This window comes from Fusarium graminearum, chromosome 3, assembly GCF_000240135.3.
Source record: "Fusarium graminearum PH-1 chromosome 3, whole genome shotgun sequence".
In the NCBI taxonomy this organism is placed as follows: Eukaryota; Fungi; Ascomycota; class Sordariomycetes; order Hypocreales; family Nectriaceae; genus Fusarium; species Fusarium graminearum.
The window spans coordinates 5,906,666-5,924,735 of record NC_026476.1 but is presented as its reverse complement, the minus strand read 5'-3'; the positions used below and the strand labels follow the sequence as shown (position 1 = coordinate 5,924,735).

The following is an 18,070-nucleotide window of genomic DNA, read 5'->3' as shown; positions in this document are numbered from 1 at the left end:
AACATCCGATGCAAAAAGGTTCCATAGCTCATTTCAGTGACACAGTGCAAGAACAAAACAAGAGGGTGTTGATGATCAGATAAGATTACGGTTGGTCCAATGTCTTGGCCTGCATCCATGAATTAGTTACGTACTCTCTGCCGATCCCTGGCGGCCGCTTCTCAAGTGTGTCCAAGCCCATAAGCGATGTTACATCATGACACATGAGAAGAGATTTTATCAATCTCGTGTTTTTTTTATCAATCAATCCGATCGGCATAAGCTACGTACAAAAAAAGGAACCTAAACAAAGTGCGCCTCTTGGAAAAATCGCTCACGCTGCAGGGCAAACAGCATAGCCGTCTTGTGCGGCAGATGGAACCTCTTCTTCCTCTCCTGCGGCAAAAACCTGTCCTGAATCTGAACATGGTTTAGATCGTATTCAGGCTCCGCAATAACTTGCTTTGTCCTTGGGTCCCGCAGGAAGCAACAGTGCTTGATGCTCGTCGCCACAGCCTGGTACCTTTTCCCTCCTCGGAAACGCTCCTCTCCGACGATGATGTGACTGTTCTGATCGTGCTCGCCCACTGTGATGTTGCACACCGATCTGAAGAAGCACGCCGCATTGTCCTCCATCACCCATCCTATCTCGGTATAGCCTGCTAGCTGGCCGTCCCACTCAAAGACACACGACATGGAATGCGGATCGGCGAGTTGATTGGCGAGGTAATTGCGGTGATGTTCATCTGGGCCGCGCTCTTTCCACGCTTTGTTGACGCGGTCTGAATTTTGCCAGCTCTTGTAGGCTTCAAAGTGCGCTGGGTTTGAAGCGTCAATGTGGCGGATCTGGAGCTGTTGGCCTAGATCCACGATGTAACGAGAGTAAATGACGGTGCCGGGTCTGGGCTTGGGAGGTCGAACAGGGTGAACTGTGCACACGTTTCCTTTACGTGTGAAACCCAATTGACTTGCGAAAACACCCATTGTGCCATTGAAGCCAGGGAAGTTTGTCACTTCGGGTCGTGATTGAAGCCAATGTTGCGAGTCTGGTGCTCCAGCGCCTTGCCAGAATGTATCGTGCGAAAGCCAGTAAACAGTCTCGCGGGGTGTAGATGTCGAGGAGTAAGGAGATAAAACACCCAATCCCGTGCTTCTGATGTATTCGCCTATTTTGTGGCTGTCGATTGAGATAGCTATCAAGTCTTCATCTCGGTGATCGGGATGAACCCATAGCGCATACACAGAAGCCCATGTCAAAGCCAAGTCACCATGCTCGCCATGTGAGGCGAAAGGTGAGCTTGGGTCATCGATATCGGCGTTGAATATTTCGAGCTCAAGAACAGGTCCGAATTGTGCTCTGTCATCGTTGATCATAGGAGGGGAGATTCTGGTCTGTCGTTCATCCGTTGACCATCTTGCTAGGGTGGTGTTGCCAGACCCAACAAGATAGTCACCATCGGTATCGGCAATCCAGATGTTCGTTTTTCCGTCGGGGAGTCTGAAGGACGTCTGTTTAGAGCTTTGCCATTCTTCTTTTGGTGGCGTCGGGTTGCGTGGGGGAATAGCGTCGATAGGTCCTGGTGCCATTTTGATCGGTCTAGGATACTTGTTAGATGTTATCAAGCAATAGTATCAAGGTATGGGCTTACAGAATGGATTCTTTTGTATATAAAAACAGTAAATAATGAAACTGTAAGTTCCAAGAGCCACAATAGCCAAGATTATAATATCCAAGACGCGGTACAGCTCGGTAGTTATACCGTGGTCATTCACATTCACTCAACTCTGTTTGGCCAATCCTGGCGATCATCATCGTCTATTACTCCGCGTTCCACTCGGAAGCATTCATCTCCTATTACATACATGGACTACCAGGTACTTTGTTTTACTGAAAATGCCCCAGATCACCAGACTCGGAGCAAATCTGGCCAAGAAATCGTCGCTGACGTCCCGATGAAACCTCATTGACAACTTGAGGCTTTTCCAGCGCAGATCAATACTTCCAAAGCACATGGTCACGAGCATTCGTCGGCTCAACAAACCGACCTGCATGTTTCGATCTTATCCTCGGTCAGTACGGAGTACATGTGGTATTGTTGCTTCCTTCATCTGCGCCAACACGTCATACTTTTTACTAAAAATTATGCTTGTTTCCACCGCCGCTGTTAGGCATAAAATTAAGACTTTCAGGGATCGGCCATTATCCCACTCGGTAGTGGGCTACTGTGCCGGCCGTAAACCAACTTGAGCATTAGTCCGCACTGTAAGCTTATTCTTTAGTCACTGCTGGACCCGTAATGCAACCCTGGACTATGGATCTACACACCGAGTCTCATTGCTAGGTACCCGCACAGTTTGTGAACTTGTTTTTGAAGGATTGTTCCGAATACGGACGTCTAACTAGCGAGTTTGCTGTCTCCGTGGCAGGACCCTTTGAGAAGAAGCCGAACATCAAGACGTGGATTCCAAGTCTGGAAAGACTTGTTTCGATTGTCAAACTCCAGCCATGGCGACCAACGATGGGAAGAGCTTCCCTCCGAGGAAATGGTACAGGAGAGTACCGCTTCTGTCGACAACGCCAATTAAGCAGCGCCTCACTGCACCAAAATCATCCCCTTCACCTGCAAATGTCGAGGATCAGAATAATGGACATCATGACAAGCTTCCTCTGCCTGAAGCGAACGCCAATTGGTTGTCCGTCTTGACATTTAACTGGTTGGGTCGTCTTTTGCGAACAGGCTATACAAGACCTCTTCAAACCGACGATTTGTATGACATGCCCAGTCACAGATTGGTAGAAGACCATTCAAATCGACTTGAAGAGGCTTGGGCTGCAAGACTCGCTACCAATCGCGGTAGAAAGCCAGTCAACTCCAAGAACCCACTATCATGGCGGCCGTTCTGGGCACGACACACTACCGACACAACTGTCTTGACATTAGCCCTCAACGATGTCTGCTTCAAATGGTTCTGGATAGGTGGTATTCTAAAACTCGCCGGCGATTTATCTCAGATCATCTCACCTCTTCTCATTCGCTTCCTCATCGGCACTCTATCCGACTCTTCACAGCAAGGTCTTCGCTCAGGCTTCGGCTACGCAGTTGGTTTATTCCTTCTTCTCGTCTTCTCAGTCACTTCCAACGTTCACGGCTTCTACCGCTCTTACACAACTGGTATCTTACTTCGCGGCGCTTTGATGCATGTCATCTATCGCAGAGCAACGACACAACTGAGTGAACGTGCCAAACTCAAACATGGTCTTGGAACAGGCAAGCTCATGAGTCTCATCAGCGCCGATGTTACGCGCGTGGACTTTTGCTGTGGATACTTCCATGTTGCTTGGACAAGTATCTTCCAGATGCTTTTGTGCTTCGCTCTGACTGTTTGGACGATGGGATACAGCGCCTTGCCAGGCTTTGGTTTACTCGCCTTGCTGTATCCACTTCAGTCTTTCATGATGCGTCGGCTTCTCCTTCTTCGAAGAGGAAGTATGCCTTTCACAGATGCACGTGTCAAGGCCGTTGTTGAGGCTGTATCTGCGATTCGTCTCGTCAAGACAAATGCTTACGAAGAGAGCTTGCTTTCAAAGATTGGAAAATTACGAGCAGATGAAGTTGTTTATATTCGCAAGCGAATGCTTCTGAGAGCTCTCAACACTGCCATTTCTTACACAGCTCCTACTTTGGCTTCTGTCGTCAGTATTGTTTGCTACGGGGCCACTTCTAAGAACGGCATGGATGCTGGAGTTGTGTTCTCCGGACTTGCCTATTTTATGCTTCTCAGAACACCGCTTATGGCATTACCTACTGCTCTTTCAGCAGTCGCTGATGCTAGAGCTGCATTGGAGCGGTTAGCCATGTTTATGCTGGCTTCGGATGTCGTCGCTGATAATCAAAAGTCGGATTTCCAGTCTGACTTGGGTTACTCCTCTGAAATGCCGGAGTCTAATGCTGTGATTCGAGTTGAAGATGCTACCTTTGCTTATCACGATGATGAACAGCTCTTGGCCGCGGATGAGAAAAGGGAACCAGAGACGTCAGCGGCTACTCAGCGACTGTGGCTCGACTCATTCTTGGTTAAGCGTAATCAGCTCGTCTGCATTGTCGGAGCCGTTGCCTCCGGAAAGTCCTCTGTGTTGAAAGCCCTTCTTGGTGATCTGCAACTGGTACAAGCACGATCTTTCCACCTGGGTCTCGACAAGTCTTCTTCTCAGATCGCCTTTGCACCTCAAAGCGCTTGGCTTCTAAGCGAAACTGTACGAGAAAACATCGTGTTCGGCCGACCTTTTGACCATGCGTGGTACAATGAAGTTCTCACCAGATGTTGCCTCCACCCAGATATGAAGGTCTTGCCCGATGGTGATATGACGGTCGTTGGTGAAAACGGCGTTTCACTTTCTGGTGGTCAGAAACAACGCATCAGTCTCGCCAGGGCCATTTATGGCAGAAGCTCGCTTCTTTTCCTCGATGACTGCTTTTCTGCTTTAGACGCTCATGTTGGTGCTCGTGTGTTCGACATGGTTGTCAATCAAGCGCGTCGTAACAACGAGGGTACCATTGTTTTGGTCACGCATTCCATCCGTTTCGCGAGACAGGCAGATCATATCGTTTACATGGAGAAGGGCCGTATTTCAGAACAAGGCTCATATGAGCAGCTGCAGAATCTGGATGGCGCTTTTACTCAGTTTGCTGGGTCTCAGCCTTTGATTGCAGATTCAGACTCGGGTTCCGAGACGGCTAGCAGTCATGAGGATGAACAAGCTGTTGATGAGAAAGTCACTGAAAAGGAAGGCCCCAGTTCAAAGGGCAATGACAAACCATCTACGACGCGAGGCAAAGAAGTGATGCAAACAGAAGAACGCGTTGTAGGCTCCGTCAGCGGCAGAACCTACATCCGGTACGCCCAGTTCGGTAACGCTTTCCTAACAGTTCCTCTTCTGCTCCTGTCCATCGCTATCTACCAGGGAACGAGCATTGTTTCACCTCTTTGGCTAAGCTGGTGGCAAAATAATCAGTACACATCCATTTCAGAAGATGCATACATGGGCGGCTACGCAGCATTTGGAGCAGGCCAATCCCTCGGTCTCTTCTGTATGAGCGCCACATTTGCACTATTCTGTTTCTGGTGCTCCAACAAGCTTCATCATGCTTCCATGTCCAAAGTCTTGCTTGCACCGGTCGCTTTCTTCGATACCACGCCTCAGGGTAGAATCACGCATCGCTTCAGCAAGGATGTTGATGCTGTTGATAACGTGGTCGGAGAGACTTTACGGCTCTTCATTTCTACATTCGTGCAAGTTCTTGGAACGATCATTGTTGTGAGCATTATCGTGCCTGCGTTCTTGGCCATCGCGTTTGCTTTACTGTTGATCTATACATGGACCGGAATGTACTACCGGCCTTCGTCGCGAGAGCTTCGTCGGCTTAACAATTTGCTTCGAAGTCGCATCTATGAGCATTTCGGCGAGTCTCTCTCGGGTCTGCCAACTCTAAAAGCCTTTGGCGCAGTACCTCGCTTTGTGGACGATAATGCCCACAAGATTGACACGGAAAACACGGCTTACTGGCTCTCTGTTGCGTGTCAGCGATGGCTAAACCTGCGCCTTGATCTCTGCGGAGCGACTCTAGTGCTAGCGGCTGGTTTGTTGGTTGTCGGACTGCGAGGCACTATTGATCCCTCCTCTGGTGGTGTCGTCCTGTCATACATCGTCACCGCGCAAGCAGTCTTTGGAAACATGATTCGTCAAAGCGCAGAAATTGAAAACAACATGAACTCTGTGGAAAGAATGCTACATTACGCCTACAACATTGAACAAGAGCCTGAACATCGAGTTGAGCGGGTGGACAAGGAGCTGGAGACGAGTCAGTGGCCGAGTGCTGGACATGTTCAGTTCCAGTCTTTTACTCTTAGCCATCGCCCTGGCTTGGACCCTGCACTGAAGGATATCAATCTGGATATCAAGCCTGGAGAAAAGGTTGGCGTTGTCGGACGTACGGGAGCTGGCAAGACAACGTGTAAGTCTCCATGGCAGTTATCTGTATCACTTTTTCTAACATGTTACTAGTAATTTCTGCTTTGCTGCGAATCACCGAACCTACCAACGGCCGAATCCTCATCGATGGCGTCGACATCCACACAGTCGGTCTTCATCTCCTTCGATCGAACCTATCAGTTATCAGCCAAGACGCAGTCTTGTTAGCTGGTACTATCCGCTACAACCTCGATCCCTTCCAACAATACGACGACGAGTGGCTTCGACAATGTTTAGATCGCGTCGGTCTAAGCCAAATATCTTATCACACCGATGCCGAAAAGCAAGACTCCGACTCGAGCGGCGATGCACCAAGCCTCAACCTCAACTCAGAAGTCAAAGAGAACGGGTCCAACATCTCACAAGGACAACGCTCCCTGATCTCTATCGCGCGTGCCCTTGTGCGCAAGTCAAAGATTGTCATTCTCGACGAGGCCACAGCTTCTATTGATGGCAGATCAGACGCAAAGCTCCAGGCCATGCTTAACGAGGTCGTGGGCGATGCGACCGTTCTTACTGTGGCTCATCGACTGGATACTATTGTCTCTACGTGCGACAAGGTTGTTGTCATGGACAGTGGACGAGTAGTCGAGTTCGCTACTGTTTCTGAGCTTTATGCACAGCCTGGTAGTATTTTTAGATCTCTTTGTGATGCTGCAAAGATTTCTCTTTGAGCATTGTATTTTTAGACTATTTTTAGACTTTTTGTTCTGTACTCATTTTAATATGAACAAAATTATCACTTCATGATTACTGTGTGGCTTGATCCTTCAAATCTGGATGTGTCCTTGTAGCATGTGTCAGTCTGCGATAACGGAACGATCAGATTGATAAACCAAGATCTGCACTAACATATCCCACTGAACCCGTTTTCCACAAGCCATGCCTCGGGTACTAACGGACAGCCAAGATCGTCAGTGCAACAAGATTCGCGTCAATAGCTGAGCGAGCAACCGAAACATGTGACCCGAGTGCAAAGAACCCTGGTCTAAGGAGACAAGTGACTCACTGGCTTTGTCTCCCAGAGTTAAGCTTAGAACTAGCTGCATTGTAGTATCACAAGCTCCAACTCACATCTGACAGCCAGTCGACAAGGTTGATCATGAAAATTTTTGCCTCCCTTGCAGCCTCTTACGCATGGAAAAGCCATGCTCGGACGATTTACCTCTTATCGATCTGATTTCCATCAGGAACAAGTTACAAGGTTTCTTCCGGCGACGTGGGATGTGCACATGTCACAGTTGTCTACACTGTCACATTATACTGTACCTCTACTCTAAACACAGCAAAGATCAGCCCTCCCGTCCCACACCCACGCCGATCCCTACTCTGCTGGACCATCTGATTAGATGGAAGTATGTGATAATCTTGGCGTCGGCCAGCATGAGTGGATGGAGCAAAGATCAGATAATCTCTTCACGAAAAACCACGCATGTTGATCCCCTTGTAGAGTTTTTTTCCTGTCCAGTGACCAGGTAGGCTAAAACCACGCCAGTATGCAACATCGGTGCTGTACCCTGGCTTCTCAGACCCGAGAAACGCCGGCGAGACCCTGTATTCTTTTTCGGTCCCTTGGCATTGTCTGTTGGTTCTGTCTCTTTTACGTTCGGTCGTGTAGGGGGGCGAACAGCTTTCTATTTGTGTAGTTTTTAAAAAAGTCAGGCCAGAAACAAAGAGGCTGTCGGTTCAGCTAGAAGACCTTTTCTCCCTCCCTCTTTCTTTGTCTTGATCAACCTTTCATTCCATGCGCTGTCATTTCTCGGTCTAGAGCACATGCTCAAGTCTATCACCCAAAATGTCAGCACCTAATAACACGTCGGGTCCAGAGCCCCAAACTCCCCCGCAGACCTCGCCGGAAATGTTCGAACTCAACGAGAAGAAGGATTACGATGCTACCAACGCCCCCATATCCGACGATGAACACAAGGAAATTGGTGTCGGCAGAGTTGAAGCCTTCAACAAGGTGCTCTACCAGTCTGGCAAGAAGGGAAAGATCTTGCTTTGGCTGCTGGGTGTCTCTATTGGCTTGACCATGTTCGCCTACGCGCTCGACATGGGCATCACCACCACCATTTTCGGCACGCTAGCAGCTTCTACCTTTGGCGTTCACAGTCAGCTTGGTACTGTCAACACAGCGGGACAAATTATTCGTGCCATTAGCAAGCCCTTTATTGGAAAGCTGGCCGATATCACATCGCGACCTACGACTTATGTTGTTGTCCTTGTCTTTTACGCTGTCGGCTTTGCAGTTGCTGCAAGTGCCTCTGGCTTTACCTCGTATGTTATCGGTATCTGCTTCACATCCGTCGGCAAGTCTGGTCTTGATCTTCTCAGCGACATCATCGTCGCTGATTTGACACCCTTGGAATGGCGAGGTTTCTTCAGCGCCTGTCTTGCTCTGCCGTTCATCGTCACCGTGCCTGTCAATGGTTTCATCGCTGAAGGCTTTTACGAGGACTGGCGATGGGGTCTCGGCATGTTTGCCATTCTCGTACCCGTTCTTCTCCTCCCTGCCATCTTCACACTCTACACTATGCAGCGCCGTGGTGAAAAGGCGGGAATGGTCACAATGGCTGATTCCAAGGATGTGCGAACTGGCCGCACTGAGGCCACGCCCAAGAACTTGACCTACTGGGCCAAGCTTGCCTACCGCGGTTTGATCGACATTGACATCGTTGGTCTCATCCTTCTCGGCTTCGCATTCTCTCTCATTCTTCTGCCTATCACTCTGGCCAAGAGCGCCAAGGGCGGCTGGAACAACCCTAGCATGGTTGCCATGATTGTCGTGGGATTCGTCGTTCTCATCCTGTTTGGTCTCTACGAGTACTTCCTCGCCCCCAAGCCCATGATGACGAAGCGAATTCTCCAGAACAGAGCTTTCATCGCTGGTGTTATTATCCACATTTTCAACCAGATGGCTTCGTCTGTGCGCAACACCTACTTCTCGTCTTATATCCTCATCATCAAGGAGTGGACAACCTACCAGTGGACCATCTTCCTTGGTATCACCACCATGGGTCTTTGCCTGGTCGGTCCTATCGTTGGTCTCATCCACCGTGTCTCTCATCGCTACAAGGGTCTCATGATCTTTGGTGCCGCCGCTAGAATCCTTGGTTATGGTCTTCTTATCAGTCCCAACGGTATGATGACTGAGGATACTGCCCGCCTTGTTGCAGCCCAGCTCATCTTCTGCCTTTCTTCCCTCAATGTTGTTGGTGTCCGAGTTGGTGTCCAGGCTTCCGTCCCTCACGACGACATTGCTTCTCTCATTTCCATCATCACTCTCTGGTCTACTCTAGGCTCCAGTGTCGGCAGTGCTATTGCCACCAGCATTTGGACCGAGCAGATGGTTGATCAGATGCACGTTGAGCTACCCGACGTTGATGACACCACCATTGCCACTATCTACGGCAACATCAAGACCCTTAAGAAGTACGACTTCTTCGACCCCATCCGCCAGGGTTCCATTCGAGCCTACTCTATCGTCAATGGCCACATCACCATCGTCTCCATCGTCTTCGCGTGCATTCCCCTCATCGCCTCTTTCTTCATGCCCAACTTCTACCTTGGCAAGCAGCAGAACGCTGTGAACAACAAGGGTCTTGATGGCGAGGTTGTTGATGTTCCCAAGAACGGAGCGACGGATGTGAACAGCACTGAGACAAAGCCTGCTACGTTCATGCAGAAGATGGCTGCCTTGTACCGCAAGTAACCTCTGACGCCTCATGTTCCAAGTGTTACTGTAAAGGATTTCGTGGCGATACTTCGTCATGGTGTCTGAGATATCAGAATGATCAATTTATTGTAAAAGTAATAATACTCGGCTTCTAGCCGGAGTAAATCTATCTTAATATACAACTAGTCACCTGGCGCGTGATGTGAGCCAGGGACATCGTTTTCTCCGAACCACAACGTCCCCCTCTTTCGTGAAATGCGTTGAATATCCCCCCCCCAAAAATTATCGTCTTGTGTTCGTGACATTGGTATCTCATTCTTGAATATGCCCTTTCTGCACCAGCCAGTTTGCAGGAGACTGAACCATGTCAATCCCTGCTGACCATGTCGCCTCCACGTGATAATCAGACCCACCAGACCTCTATCTGATCATCTGATAACCGCTCTCAATTCACGATAACAACTTACCTAGTTATCTTTCCATCTTCAGATCTCAAGCCCAGATATAGCATCAGTACCGAAAGATGCGATCCTTGAAAGTGACCAATCTAATATGTGTCTTCACCACCCTTGCCTCTAGCCTTGCGTCGTCAGTAGACGCATCTTCGGCAGACCCCGCGTTGTGCGGTAAAGCCTGTCGGCAAACATTCCGGACTCTCAAATTCGCGGATGCGCCAGAAGGTTCATTTTTTGCGAAACAGGAATGCATTAGTCTCGCTTACCAAACTTCTCTACATCTCTGTTGGGATGCCCATTGTACCGAGAATGTCTGGCTACGCGAATCGAGAGTCATGAATCAGACATGCCAAGATACATACGGCTTATACCTGGCGCCTCACGACATAATCGACGATATAACAGATAAACAGAGGGCTCAGATTATTATATTCGATGCGACAGATCCAAATCGTAATCATCGTTACGGGGCGCTGATGCTGCCGTCACAAGCATACTATGACATATGGATCCGAACATTAGTTAGTTCTCTGAACATGGTTACTGAGTCTTTAAACATGCGACTGAACACAGATGCAGACTGCACACGATTATATCTGGGTCTATCATTATTACTATGGCTGGGCTATGGGGATCTTCTGGGCCGTGGTCATGACCGTCGGCATCGTGAATCGAACTTTCAGCTCACTATCCACAGGACAAGGTCGTGGGGATCTGTGGCTCAAGCGTAACGTCTTCCTTCCTGCAACATTTGGTCGGCGTTGTGTTCAAGATTTTGGCGGTTGTGGAACTCTCCCTCCACGCGTCCAAACATTGACTATTTCTTTGTTCGCGATGCTTAATATTATTTGCACGATTCATGGATATAGCATATTCGAGGGCTATGGCTAGTGAGTTTCCACGCCATAGGACAACCTTGGGAAGTTTCGTGCTGACAAGACGGTTCAGTTACCCTTCTGTTTGGCTGCAGGTTCTTCGACACGTCTCCGACAGAACAGGCATCATCTCATTCGCCAATTTTCCTCTCATTTGGTTTTTCGGTATGCGGAACAACATCTTTATATGGCTAACAGGCTGGGACTTTAAAACATACAATAACTTTCATCGATGGGTCGGTCGGATAGCTACTATCCAAGCTGTCGTTCACTCCGTCGGATATATCATCATAATTTTCCAAAGTATGTCACCATGCACAGTCGCTGAAGATCTATTTCTAACTTCCCAGGGGGCGGCTGGGAGTATTTCTGGAAGATCTCTAACCTGAAGTTTTGGTGGACCGGTGAGCTGGTGAGTCAACTGGGTTGTTATCGTTTTCTCAGCTAATTTATGGCAGGCAACCATCTTCATCTGTTTACTCGTCGGGTCGTCATTCTTCTGGGTACGACGTAGACAATACGAGTTTTTCCTTGTCGCGCATATTGTTCTATCAGTCTTTGTCCTTGTGGCAATGCTTGGGTAAGCCAAATCACGACAAATGATATGATATCTCGCTAACGTTTCAAAAGACACGTATCTATCTTCAGAGGCGCCTACGATCCCCTAGTGTGGATTCCAGTCGTTGTATGGCTGCTCGATCGAGTTGTCCGCGCCGTTCGAATTATTGCCTTCAATCCCAAGTTCTGGAAAACCACTGCTCTGATCACTTACAACGAGGATGCTCACATGGTCAGAGTCGTCGTCCCTGTGTCTTCAAGCATCTACGGAATCGAGCCGGGCACGTTTTACTACCTCTCTGTGCTTAACAAGTGGAACTTCTGGGAGAGCCATCCCTTCACGATTGCGTCGGTGACAGAACCCGAAGCATACCCTTTATCAGACCGGGCGCCATTGCTAGGTCACGCGACATACCGGTCGGACGAGATGGAACCTGAGTACGAGAAGACACAACGAGAAATGACATTCCTTATTCGCCCCTATGACAGCTTCACATCTCGATTGAGAGAATATGCTGAGCGGGACCAGCCGAAACCAGCCAAAGTTCGGGTAGCGATAGACGGCCCATACGGGAAAACCTTGCCTTTGGAGCGGTTTGACAAAGTAATTTTTATTGTTGGAGGTAGCGGCATTGCTGTCCCGCTTTCGTACCTTAACAAACTTACAACCTCAGCCACCGGACCTAAGTTAGTTGAAGTTCACTGGGCAGTACGACAATCTGCCCTCGCTGAGGATGTTCTCAACCACGAGTTGAGTGATGTGCTTGACAGCAGTCAAGTGAGAGTCAGTATCTATGTTACTGGTGCAAGCAGGGCAAGGCCTGATCAGATAACTACTTGTCACTTTGCTGAGTGGAGAGATGGGAGGCTGAACGTTGAAGGAATCATCGACAACGTTTTGGACAGTGGAGGTGAGGGAAGTCTTGCGGTAGTTACAAGTGGTCCTGCCAAGATGGCTGATGAGAGCAGAAGTGCTGTGGCAGCACGGGCTGTTCCTTCGATGCCGAGGATAGAGTATTTTGAAGAGAGCTTCCAGTGGTAGTCAGCCTGAGAGATAGACTATAGAGCACAGAACACACGAACAAGAGTAGACAGAACCTGGCCTCAGGTACTCCTTAGTCCACATACACCTTGTATTTTGGCTCAAATGCGCTAACAACCCTTCCAAGATCTGTTCCTGCATCACATGGGGCTTCTGCACTTCTCTCGGAGGTTCTGTAGTATTGCCAAGTCGCACCTTGTGTCAATGCCGAACTCGCATGCTAACGATCGGAACGATCCGAACTGACAGCAATTTCGTCTCATGCCAACCCCTGCTTTTCGTCCATCCACGTTTTCTGCATCCTTGCCTTACTGCATTGCATCCACTGGTAGCCAAGAGCGGACACCGTCGTTCCAGAACTACCGCAGCTCCGTCATAGTAACGGACTAGCCTGTATCTCGTGGGGGTGAACTCGGAACTTCGGTAGTTGTGCTTAAACACGACAGTGTTTGGGCATCATAGTTCGCACAGTGAGTCTGTCACCGACATTGAGTGAAGCAAAGATCAGTGGAGCAACCAACAAGGATAAAACTCTATCTTATCAGATGCTCGTCAACTTTTGCCTCTCGGCGGCGCAACTGTATTCGGTTTGGCACGCAAAAAACAGGCTCAATGTCATCCCCGCCCTTGCCTTGTCAAAGATCTGATAAGTAGTGACAAATAGGGCATTACAGGCATGTCATCGTCAAGCAGTTTTAACTTGAGCCCCATCCCTGACTTACCGGTACAAAGACACTGCGCCGCGGCAGATGTTGTGGATCATATGTTAAAGTTGCCGATGTCGCTTCTTGTTTAGTCGAGGGTTCGGTACTTCCAGGTCAGCGAAGCGATCTCTTTGTGCACGCAAGGAAACGAGAACAATTGGTAGTGCGCCCAGTTACCCTCATTGTGTTCTGGACTTGACAACACGATGAAAGTTTTGTTCGGCTAATAACAAACAACACATTGTGAACAGGCATAGCTCTCGTTCATACTGAAGAATCCATAGCTTGCTCCTCTCCATGCACTCTGTATTTTAGAACTTGACTATCATTACGTGAAACTGCTCCTACCAGTATTAAGCAGCAACAACATCGAGTCTTTCGCTACCTCAAGTCAACAGTGTGGTTTATATCGGGATGCCTGTGATACGCAGAATGACTGCCAACGCTTCGTCTTTTGCCTTCATGCGGGTTCAGTGGTAATCACAATCCTATTTACACGTTATGCTCTTCTCACTAGCATCGACCTACTGCTCCAGGATAGCTTCAGCCTCTTTGTAATTGATGAATGAGTAGACCTAGTGCTCTAACAACTCGAGTTTACTACGGGCAGCGTACGTGCCGTAGCGCGTCATGATGCTTATAATGGTTTCAATATTCTCACTGCCAAATACTCCCACAACCCATGCTGCTACCCACTTAGTTGATACTTCTCCAGAAATCAGCGCTCGATCTCCGAAAACGTTTCTTCACTGAGCCTCTTCTCCTCAAACCAGTACAACGCGGGGCTGGGCAACCCTCTCTGGGAAGCCTGAATAAGTAAGGCGTCCAAAAGCTCGTGATGTTCCTCAGTGTCCTCCAGATCTGTGTTTTCTTGTTGTACCTTCTTCTTGACGGAGATGTACACCTTGGGCTTACAGTCACTGGCTTCAGTATGAAGCCCTCGTCTCAGGGATATCAGAGTAATACATGTAGTCTGTGTCAACTACAACAACTGATAACATGTTTGGTGTTAGAAATTGCGATTACCTCACCTTGTCGAGTGACTGTATTATAAGTTCTTGTTGCCTGGGCGCACTCGAAAGTGGTCTTGTACATAAAGTTCAGCCGTTATTCATGGTGGCGCTCAGTCTGAACACTGCACACTCCTATTTATCCATACATTATTCATACTTTCCATAAGTAATTCTTTAATGTTGTGCTAGTCATGTATTAGTGGGAACTTCCTAACTGCCAACCCAGATCTAAGGTGTACCTAACGATCAGCCAAGTTTCAGACTGTGCTTCAACTCCTGCGTACACCCGACAGTTACACGCAGGTGGTTCATCCCAGCCTACAACCCTCTCGGTGTAACAAGCTGGTCATAGGTAAAGACCTCGAGGGTGCCTGACAGCTGCCACCGGATCCTAGAACAGCCAACCTTAAGCAAACGAACAACAAGGAAATTAAGCGAGAACGAACCTCGAAGCAAACAAATATTGGAATTCACCAGAATTCACCACTGTATCAAGCTTCCTCTAGCTTCCACCCATTGATGGAAAGCCAAAATCTTGTTATTATTCTACCTATAAATTTTATTCTTCTACCTACCTTGACTCTTCCTTTTCTTCCCTCTACACCTACACACCTCAACATCATCAACCACAACAACAACACCTTTGTCAGCATATATCATCCGCAACCACATCTCTTTCATCTCATATCATCCTCAACCTACAAGCTATCATCACATATTATCCGCAACCTGCAAACCAACGTCACGATGGTCTCCTTTGACGCTCTCTCCCCCGAGGTCCGCATAGAGATTCTCTTCTACCTCCCCGACCGAAACGATATCACCTGCCTCATAAAGGCCTGTCCTGAAATGTTCGCTACATATACCGCGAACAAGGACCTTATCCGGCTCCGATTCTACAAGAACGAATTCGACGATGAAATGCTACAGGACGCCCTTGCAATCATTAACTTCCCCATTCCTGAGGCTGGCGACAAATTCATGAATGCCATCATGACAAAACACGCCAAAATGTGGCTGACCAAGAAGCTTGCACTCCCTGAGCAGGAGAACAGCATCACCACCACACTCGACCTTCTCGACAATCTCTACGACGATTTGAAGGACTGCACTAAGTTACGCCTCGCAAACAAGAAGCACGGCGGATTACACTCCTTCCCAGGTTTTGATCCTGCCTTCGACGCCCGAAAGAAAACCAACCCTACCATCATCAAGATTGCGCCTGCAATTCGAATGATCGAAGAGCTTTCCAGCGAAGAGAGGGCAAAGTTCTTCAAGGTTCTGCTAAAGAGCGAGGCTTTCGATCGCTTCCGCGACTTCACGAACAACGTCAAGGATTGTATCAGGCTCTCAAAGACTTTCAAGCGTATCTACGCTGCCAACCATCCCGAGGAGGATGAGAACCAGTCCGCTTAGGTGTCGGCAAGGAAGCACAGTCGACAAGGCACGGCAAATTTCCACCGCCCTCCCCATCCCGATTTGTTTTGCACCCAGTTTGCGAGAGTTTTTGCGTTGAAGAGCGGCACTGCTGCCGTGTGTTCTATCTCTCACGAACCCTGAAAGAAGCTTTTGTAGGCGTCTACATTGGCCCCCAATACATCCTTACTTTTGGTGTAACACTTCAGGCTATTGTCAGGCTCATCACGGAAGAAGATGTCCGCAACCTCATTGTTTTTGTTTCTTTTGTATTTGGATTGAGAGAGATTTCGCGTCAGATCTAGAGAGGACTCAGGCAACGCCATTCCCCCGGTTGTTTTTGTGCTCGTTGAAAGAGCTTTTGCGGAAAAGGTCGGCAGCTATGATTTCTTGTTTTTTCTTGTTGGGATGGGAATTTCTAGGTACTGGGGACTGGGAAGAGAGTTTGGATAGATTCCAACGAAGACAAACGGTTACCTTTGATTACATGGAAGGGTTATACGAATACATTACAGCGATCAGAATAGCATTTTTCACACTTTGTATATACCATTGCCAAGGAGTAATATACGATAAATCATCACGCCAAGTTCCCAGTACAAGTGTGAATGTGAATGTGAATAGGTAGATGGTCTTCTATGCTACACTCCAGAAAAATTGACCCCCTAAGTCTCAGGACACAGAAATAAATAGCCTAAAGAGTATAGTCTAAGCGGCATAAGATGACCTAATAATTTCATTCCTTATGCTTTTAGCGGACAGTTTGTCTGGAAACCTGAGGACTCCAGTATAAGGACACATCGAGAATTCATTTAATAATAATTAGATTCCTAAAGCTAAAATTGGCAGTTGACCCGACTCAGTGCCGTCTCAGATCTTGGAGACGTGCTCGCCGGTCTCGTGCTCAGCGGCCAGCTTCTCGTCAATCCTCTCAGCCCTACGAGCCAAGTCGGCCTGGTAATCGGCAGTGTACTGGCTCTTGTTGACGAAGGGAATGAACCAAGGAGCGTTGGTGAAGAGATAGTTCATCTCCTCGAGAGGAATTTGCTTGGTCTCGGGAACGAAAGCCCAGACGCAAAGAGCGTTGGTAAAGTTGCAAACGACGAAAACAAGGTAGTACTTCCAGCCGACGGCCTCCATGGCAATGCCTGTTACCTGTCCGATCATGGTGTTGAAAGCGAAAGAGGTCATGGTGGCGAGACTGACACCCTTGGCACGAGTTCGAGTATCGAAAATCTCGGCAGGGATGATCCAAGAAAGAGGTCCGCAAGTAGCCGAGAAAGAAAAGTTGTACGCCCAAGTAACGATGATGAAGCCCCAACCCTGAGCAGCGCTGCCGGAACCGGGAGGATAAACGACCAGCATAATGGTGGCGATGATAAAGGTCAAGCAGTTGAAGAGGTTACCCCAAATCAGAGTCCAGCGACGACCGAATCGATCAATAAAAGCGATGCAAAGGGCCTGAGCAATAAGCGCAATGATAGAGTTGATAGCCTGGTACTTGAGGGCATCAGCAGCTTCGATTCCAGCTTGCTTGTAGATAGCAACAGAGTAGTACTGAATGGCTGAAACACCAGTCATCTGGATAGAGGCCTGAAGGCCACAAGCGATCAAAAGACGGCGGAAGCAAGAGGTGTTTCGGAACAGCTCAAGGTACGATTTGGCCTCGTTGGCATGCTCGTCGGCGATGCTTTCCTGAATCTGCTCGATCTCCGCACGAACCCAGGGGTCATCGACGTTGCCATTGGAGTGCAGGCGAGCAAGGGTGTGCAGAGCCTTTTCCTGCAGACCCTTGTCCATGAGCCAGCGAGGAGACTCGGGGAAGACGAAGATGAGGGAACCGAGGATGAGCGCGGGGACGCACTGGATTCCAAGGGGGATTCGCCATTGTCGGTTGTCGGTGTAGTGTGTGTATGTACCCCAACCACTCCAAGAAGCGATCAGTGCACCAATACCCAGCATGAATTGTTGGAGAGCGGTGATTCGGCCTATTGTGTAGCGAGACGATCAGGTCAGTTCATTTATGCTTATTAAATGGGGCAGCAAGGATTATCTTGTACGCACCTCGAATCGAAGGATGGGCAATTTCGGCTTGGTAGAGAGGAATGATCATGGTCAAGAAACCGACGCCGAGACCAGCGAGGAATCGACCAGCCATCAGGTACGAGATTTGGGGAGCACCAGTCTGAAGAGCACCTCCGAGGAGGAAAATGATGGAACCGATGGTGATGGTCCATCGTCGACCGAGGTATTCAGCAGTAGGACTAGCGAATCCGGCGCCAAAGAAGGCACCTCTTGTGGGGAAAGCTACAACAGCTCCC

The 18,070-nt window shown here is 48.7% G+C and overlaps 7 protein-coding genes across 7 annotated transcripts in view; 4 read left to right on the top strand and 3 right to left on the bottom strand.

The window, feature by feature from the left end:
• Positions 1-282: 282 nt before the first annotated feature.
• FGSG_11027 (uncharacterized protein) lies at positions 283-1,623 on the bottom strand (the record flags this gene model as incomplete). Its single annotated transcript, XM_011327034.1, has 1 exon — positions 283-1,623. Exon 1 carries the CDS (start codon positions 1,564-1,566, stop codon positions 283-285), a length of 1,284 nt encoding a protein of 427 aa, XP_011325336.1. The 5' UTR covers positions 1,567-1,623.
• An 862-nt stretch (positions 1,624-2,485) lies between these two features.
• Positions 2,486-6,684, top strand: FGSG_11028 (uncharacterized protein; the record flags this gene model as incomplete). Its single annotated transcript, XM_011327033.1, has 2 exons — positions 2,486-5,993; positions 6,044-6,684. 2 exons carry the CDS (start codon positions 2,486-2,488, stop codon positions 6,682-6,684), a joined length of 4,149 nt encoding a protein of 1,382 aa, XP_011325335.1.
• Positions 6,685-7,805: 1,121 nt separating this feature from the next.
• Positions 7,806-9,754, top strand: FGSG_11029 (uncharacterized protein; the record flags this gene model as incomplete). Its single annotated transcript, XM_011327032.1, has 1 exon — positions 7,806-9,754. One exon carries the CDS (start codon positions 7,806-7,808, stop codon positions 9,720-9,722), a length of 1,917 nt encoding a protein of 638 aa, XP_011325334.1. The 3' UTR covers positions 9,723-9,754.
• A 960-nt stretch (positions 9,755-10,714) lies between these two features.
• Positions 10,715-12,616, top strand: FGSG_11030 (uncharacterized protein; the record flags this gene model as incomplete). Its single annotated transcript, XM_011327031.1, has 6 exons — positions 10,715-10,968; positions 11,051-11,181; positions 11,215-11,319; positions 11,367-11,428; positions 11,475-11,596; positions 11,647-12,616. 6 exons carry the CDS (start codon positions 10,715-10,717, stop codon positions 12,614-12,616), a joined length of 1,644 nt encoding a protein of 547 aa, XP_011325333.1.
• Positions 12,617-14,038: 1,422 nt separating this feature from the next.
• On the bottom strand, positions 14,039-14,415 carry FGSG_13867 (uncharacterized protein; the record flags this gene model as incomplete). Its single annotated transcript, XM_011327030.1, has 2 exons — positions 14,039-14,302; positions 14,347-14,415. 2 exons carry the CDS (start codon positions 14,413-14,415, stop codon positions 14,039-14,041), a joined length of 333 nt encoding a protein of 110 aa, XP_011325332.1.
• Positions 14,416-15,080: 665 nt separating this feature from the next.
• On the top strand, positions 15,081-15,749 carry FGSG_11031 (uncharacterized protein; the record flags this gene model as incomplete). The annotated part of the gene is made up of 1 exon (XM_011327029.1): positions 15,081-15,749. The coding sequence occupies one exon, from the start codon at positions 15,081-15,083 to the stop codon at positions 15,747-15,749; it is 669 nt and encodes a 222-aa protein (XP_011325331.1).
• Positions 15,750-16,619: 870 nt separating this feature from the next.
• Positions 16,620-18,070, bottom strand: part of FGSG_13866 (uncharacterized protein) — a gene marked incomplete at both ends in the record, with an annotated part of 1,736 nt that continues 285 nt past the window's right edge. Inside the window, 2 exons of the mRNA XM_011327028.1 lie at positions 16,620-17,737; positions 17,814-18,013. Coding sequence (XP_011325330.1) covers positions 16,620-17,737; positions 17,814-18,013 — 1,318 coding nt within the window. The remainder of the gene's footprint in view (positions 17,738-17,813; positions 18,014-18,070) is intronic.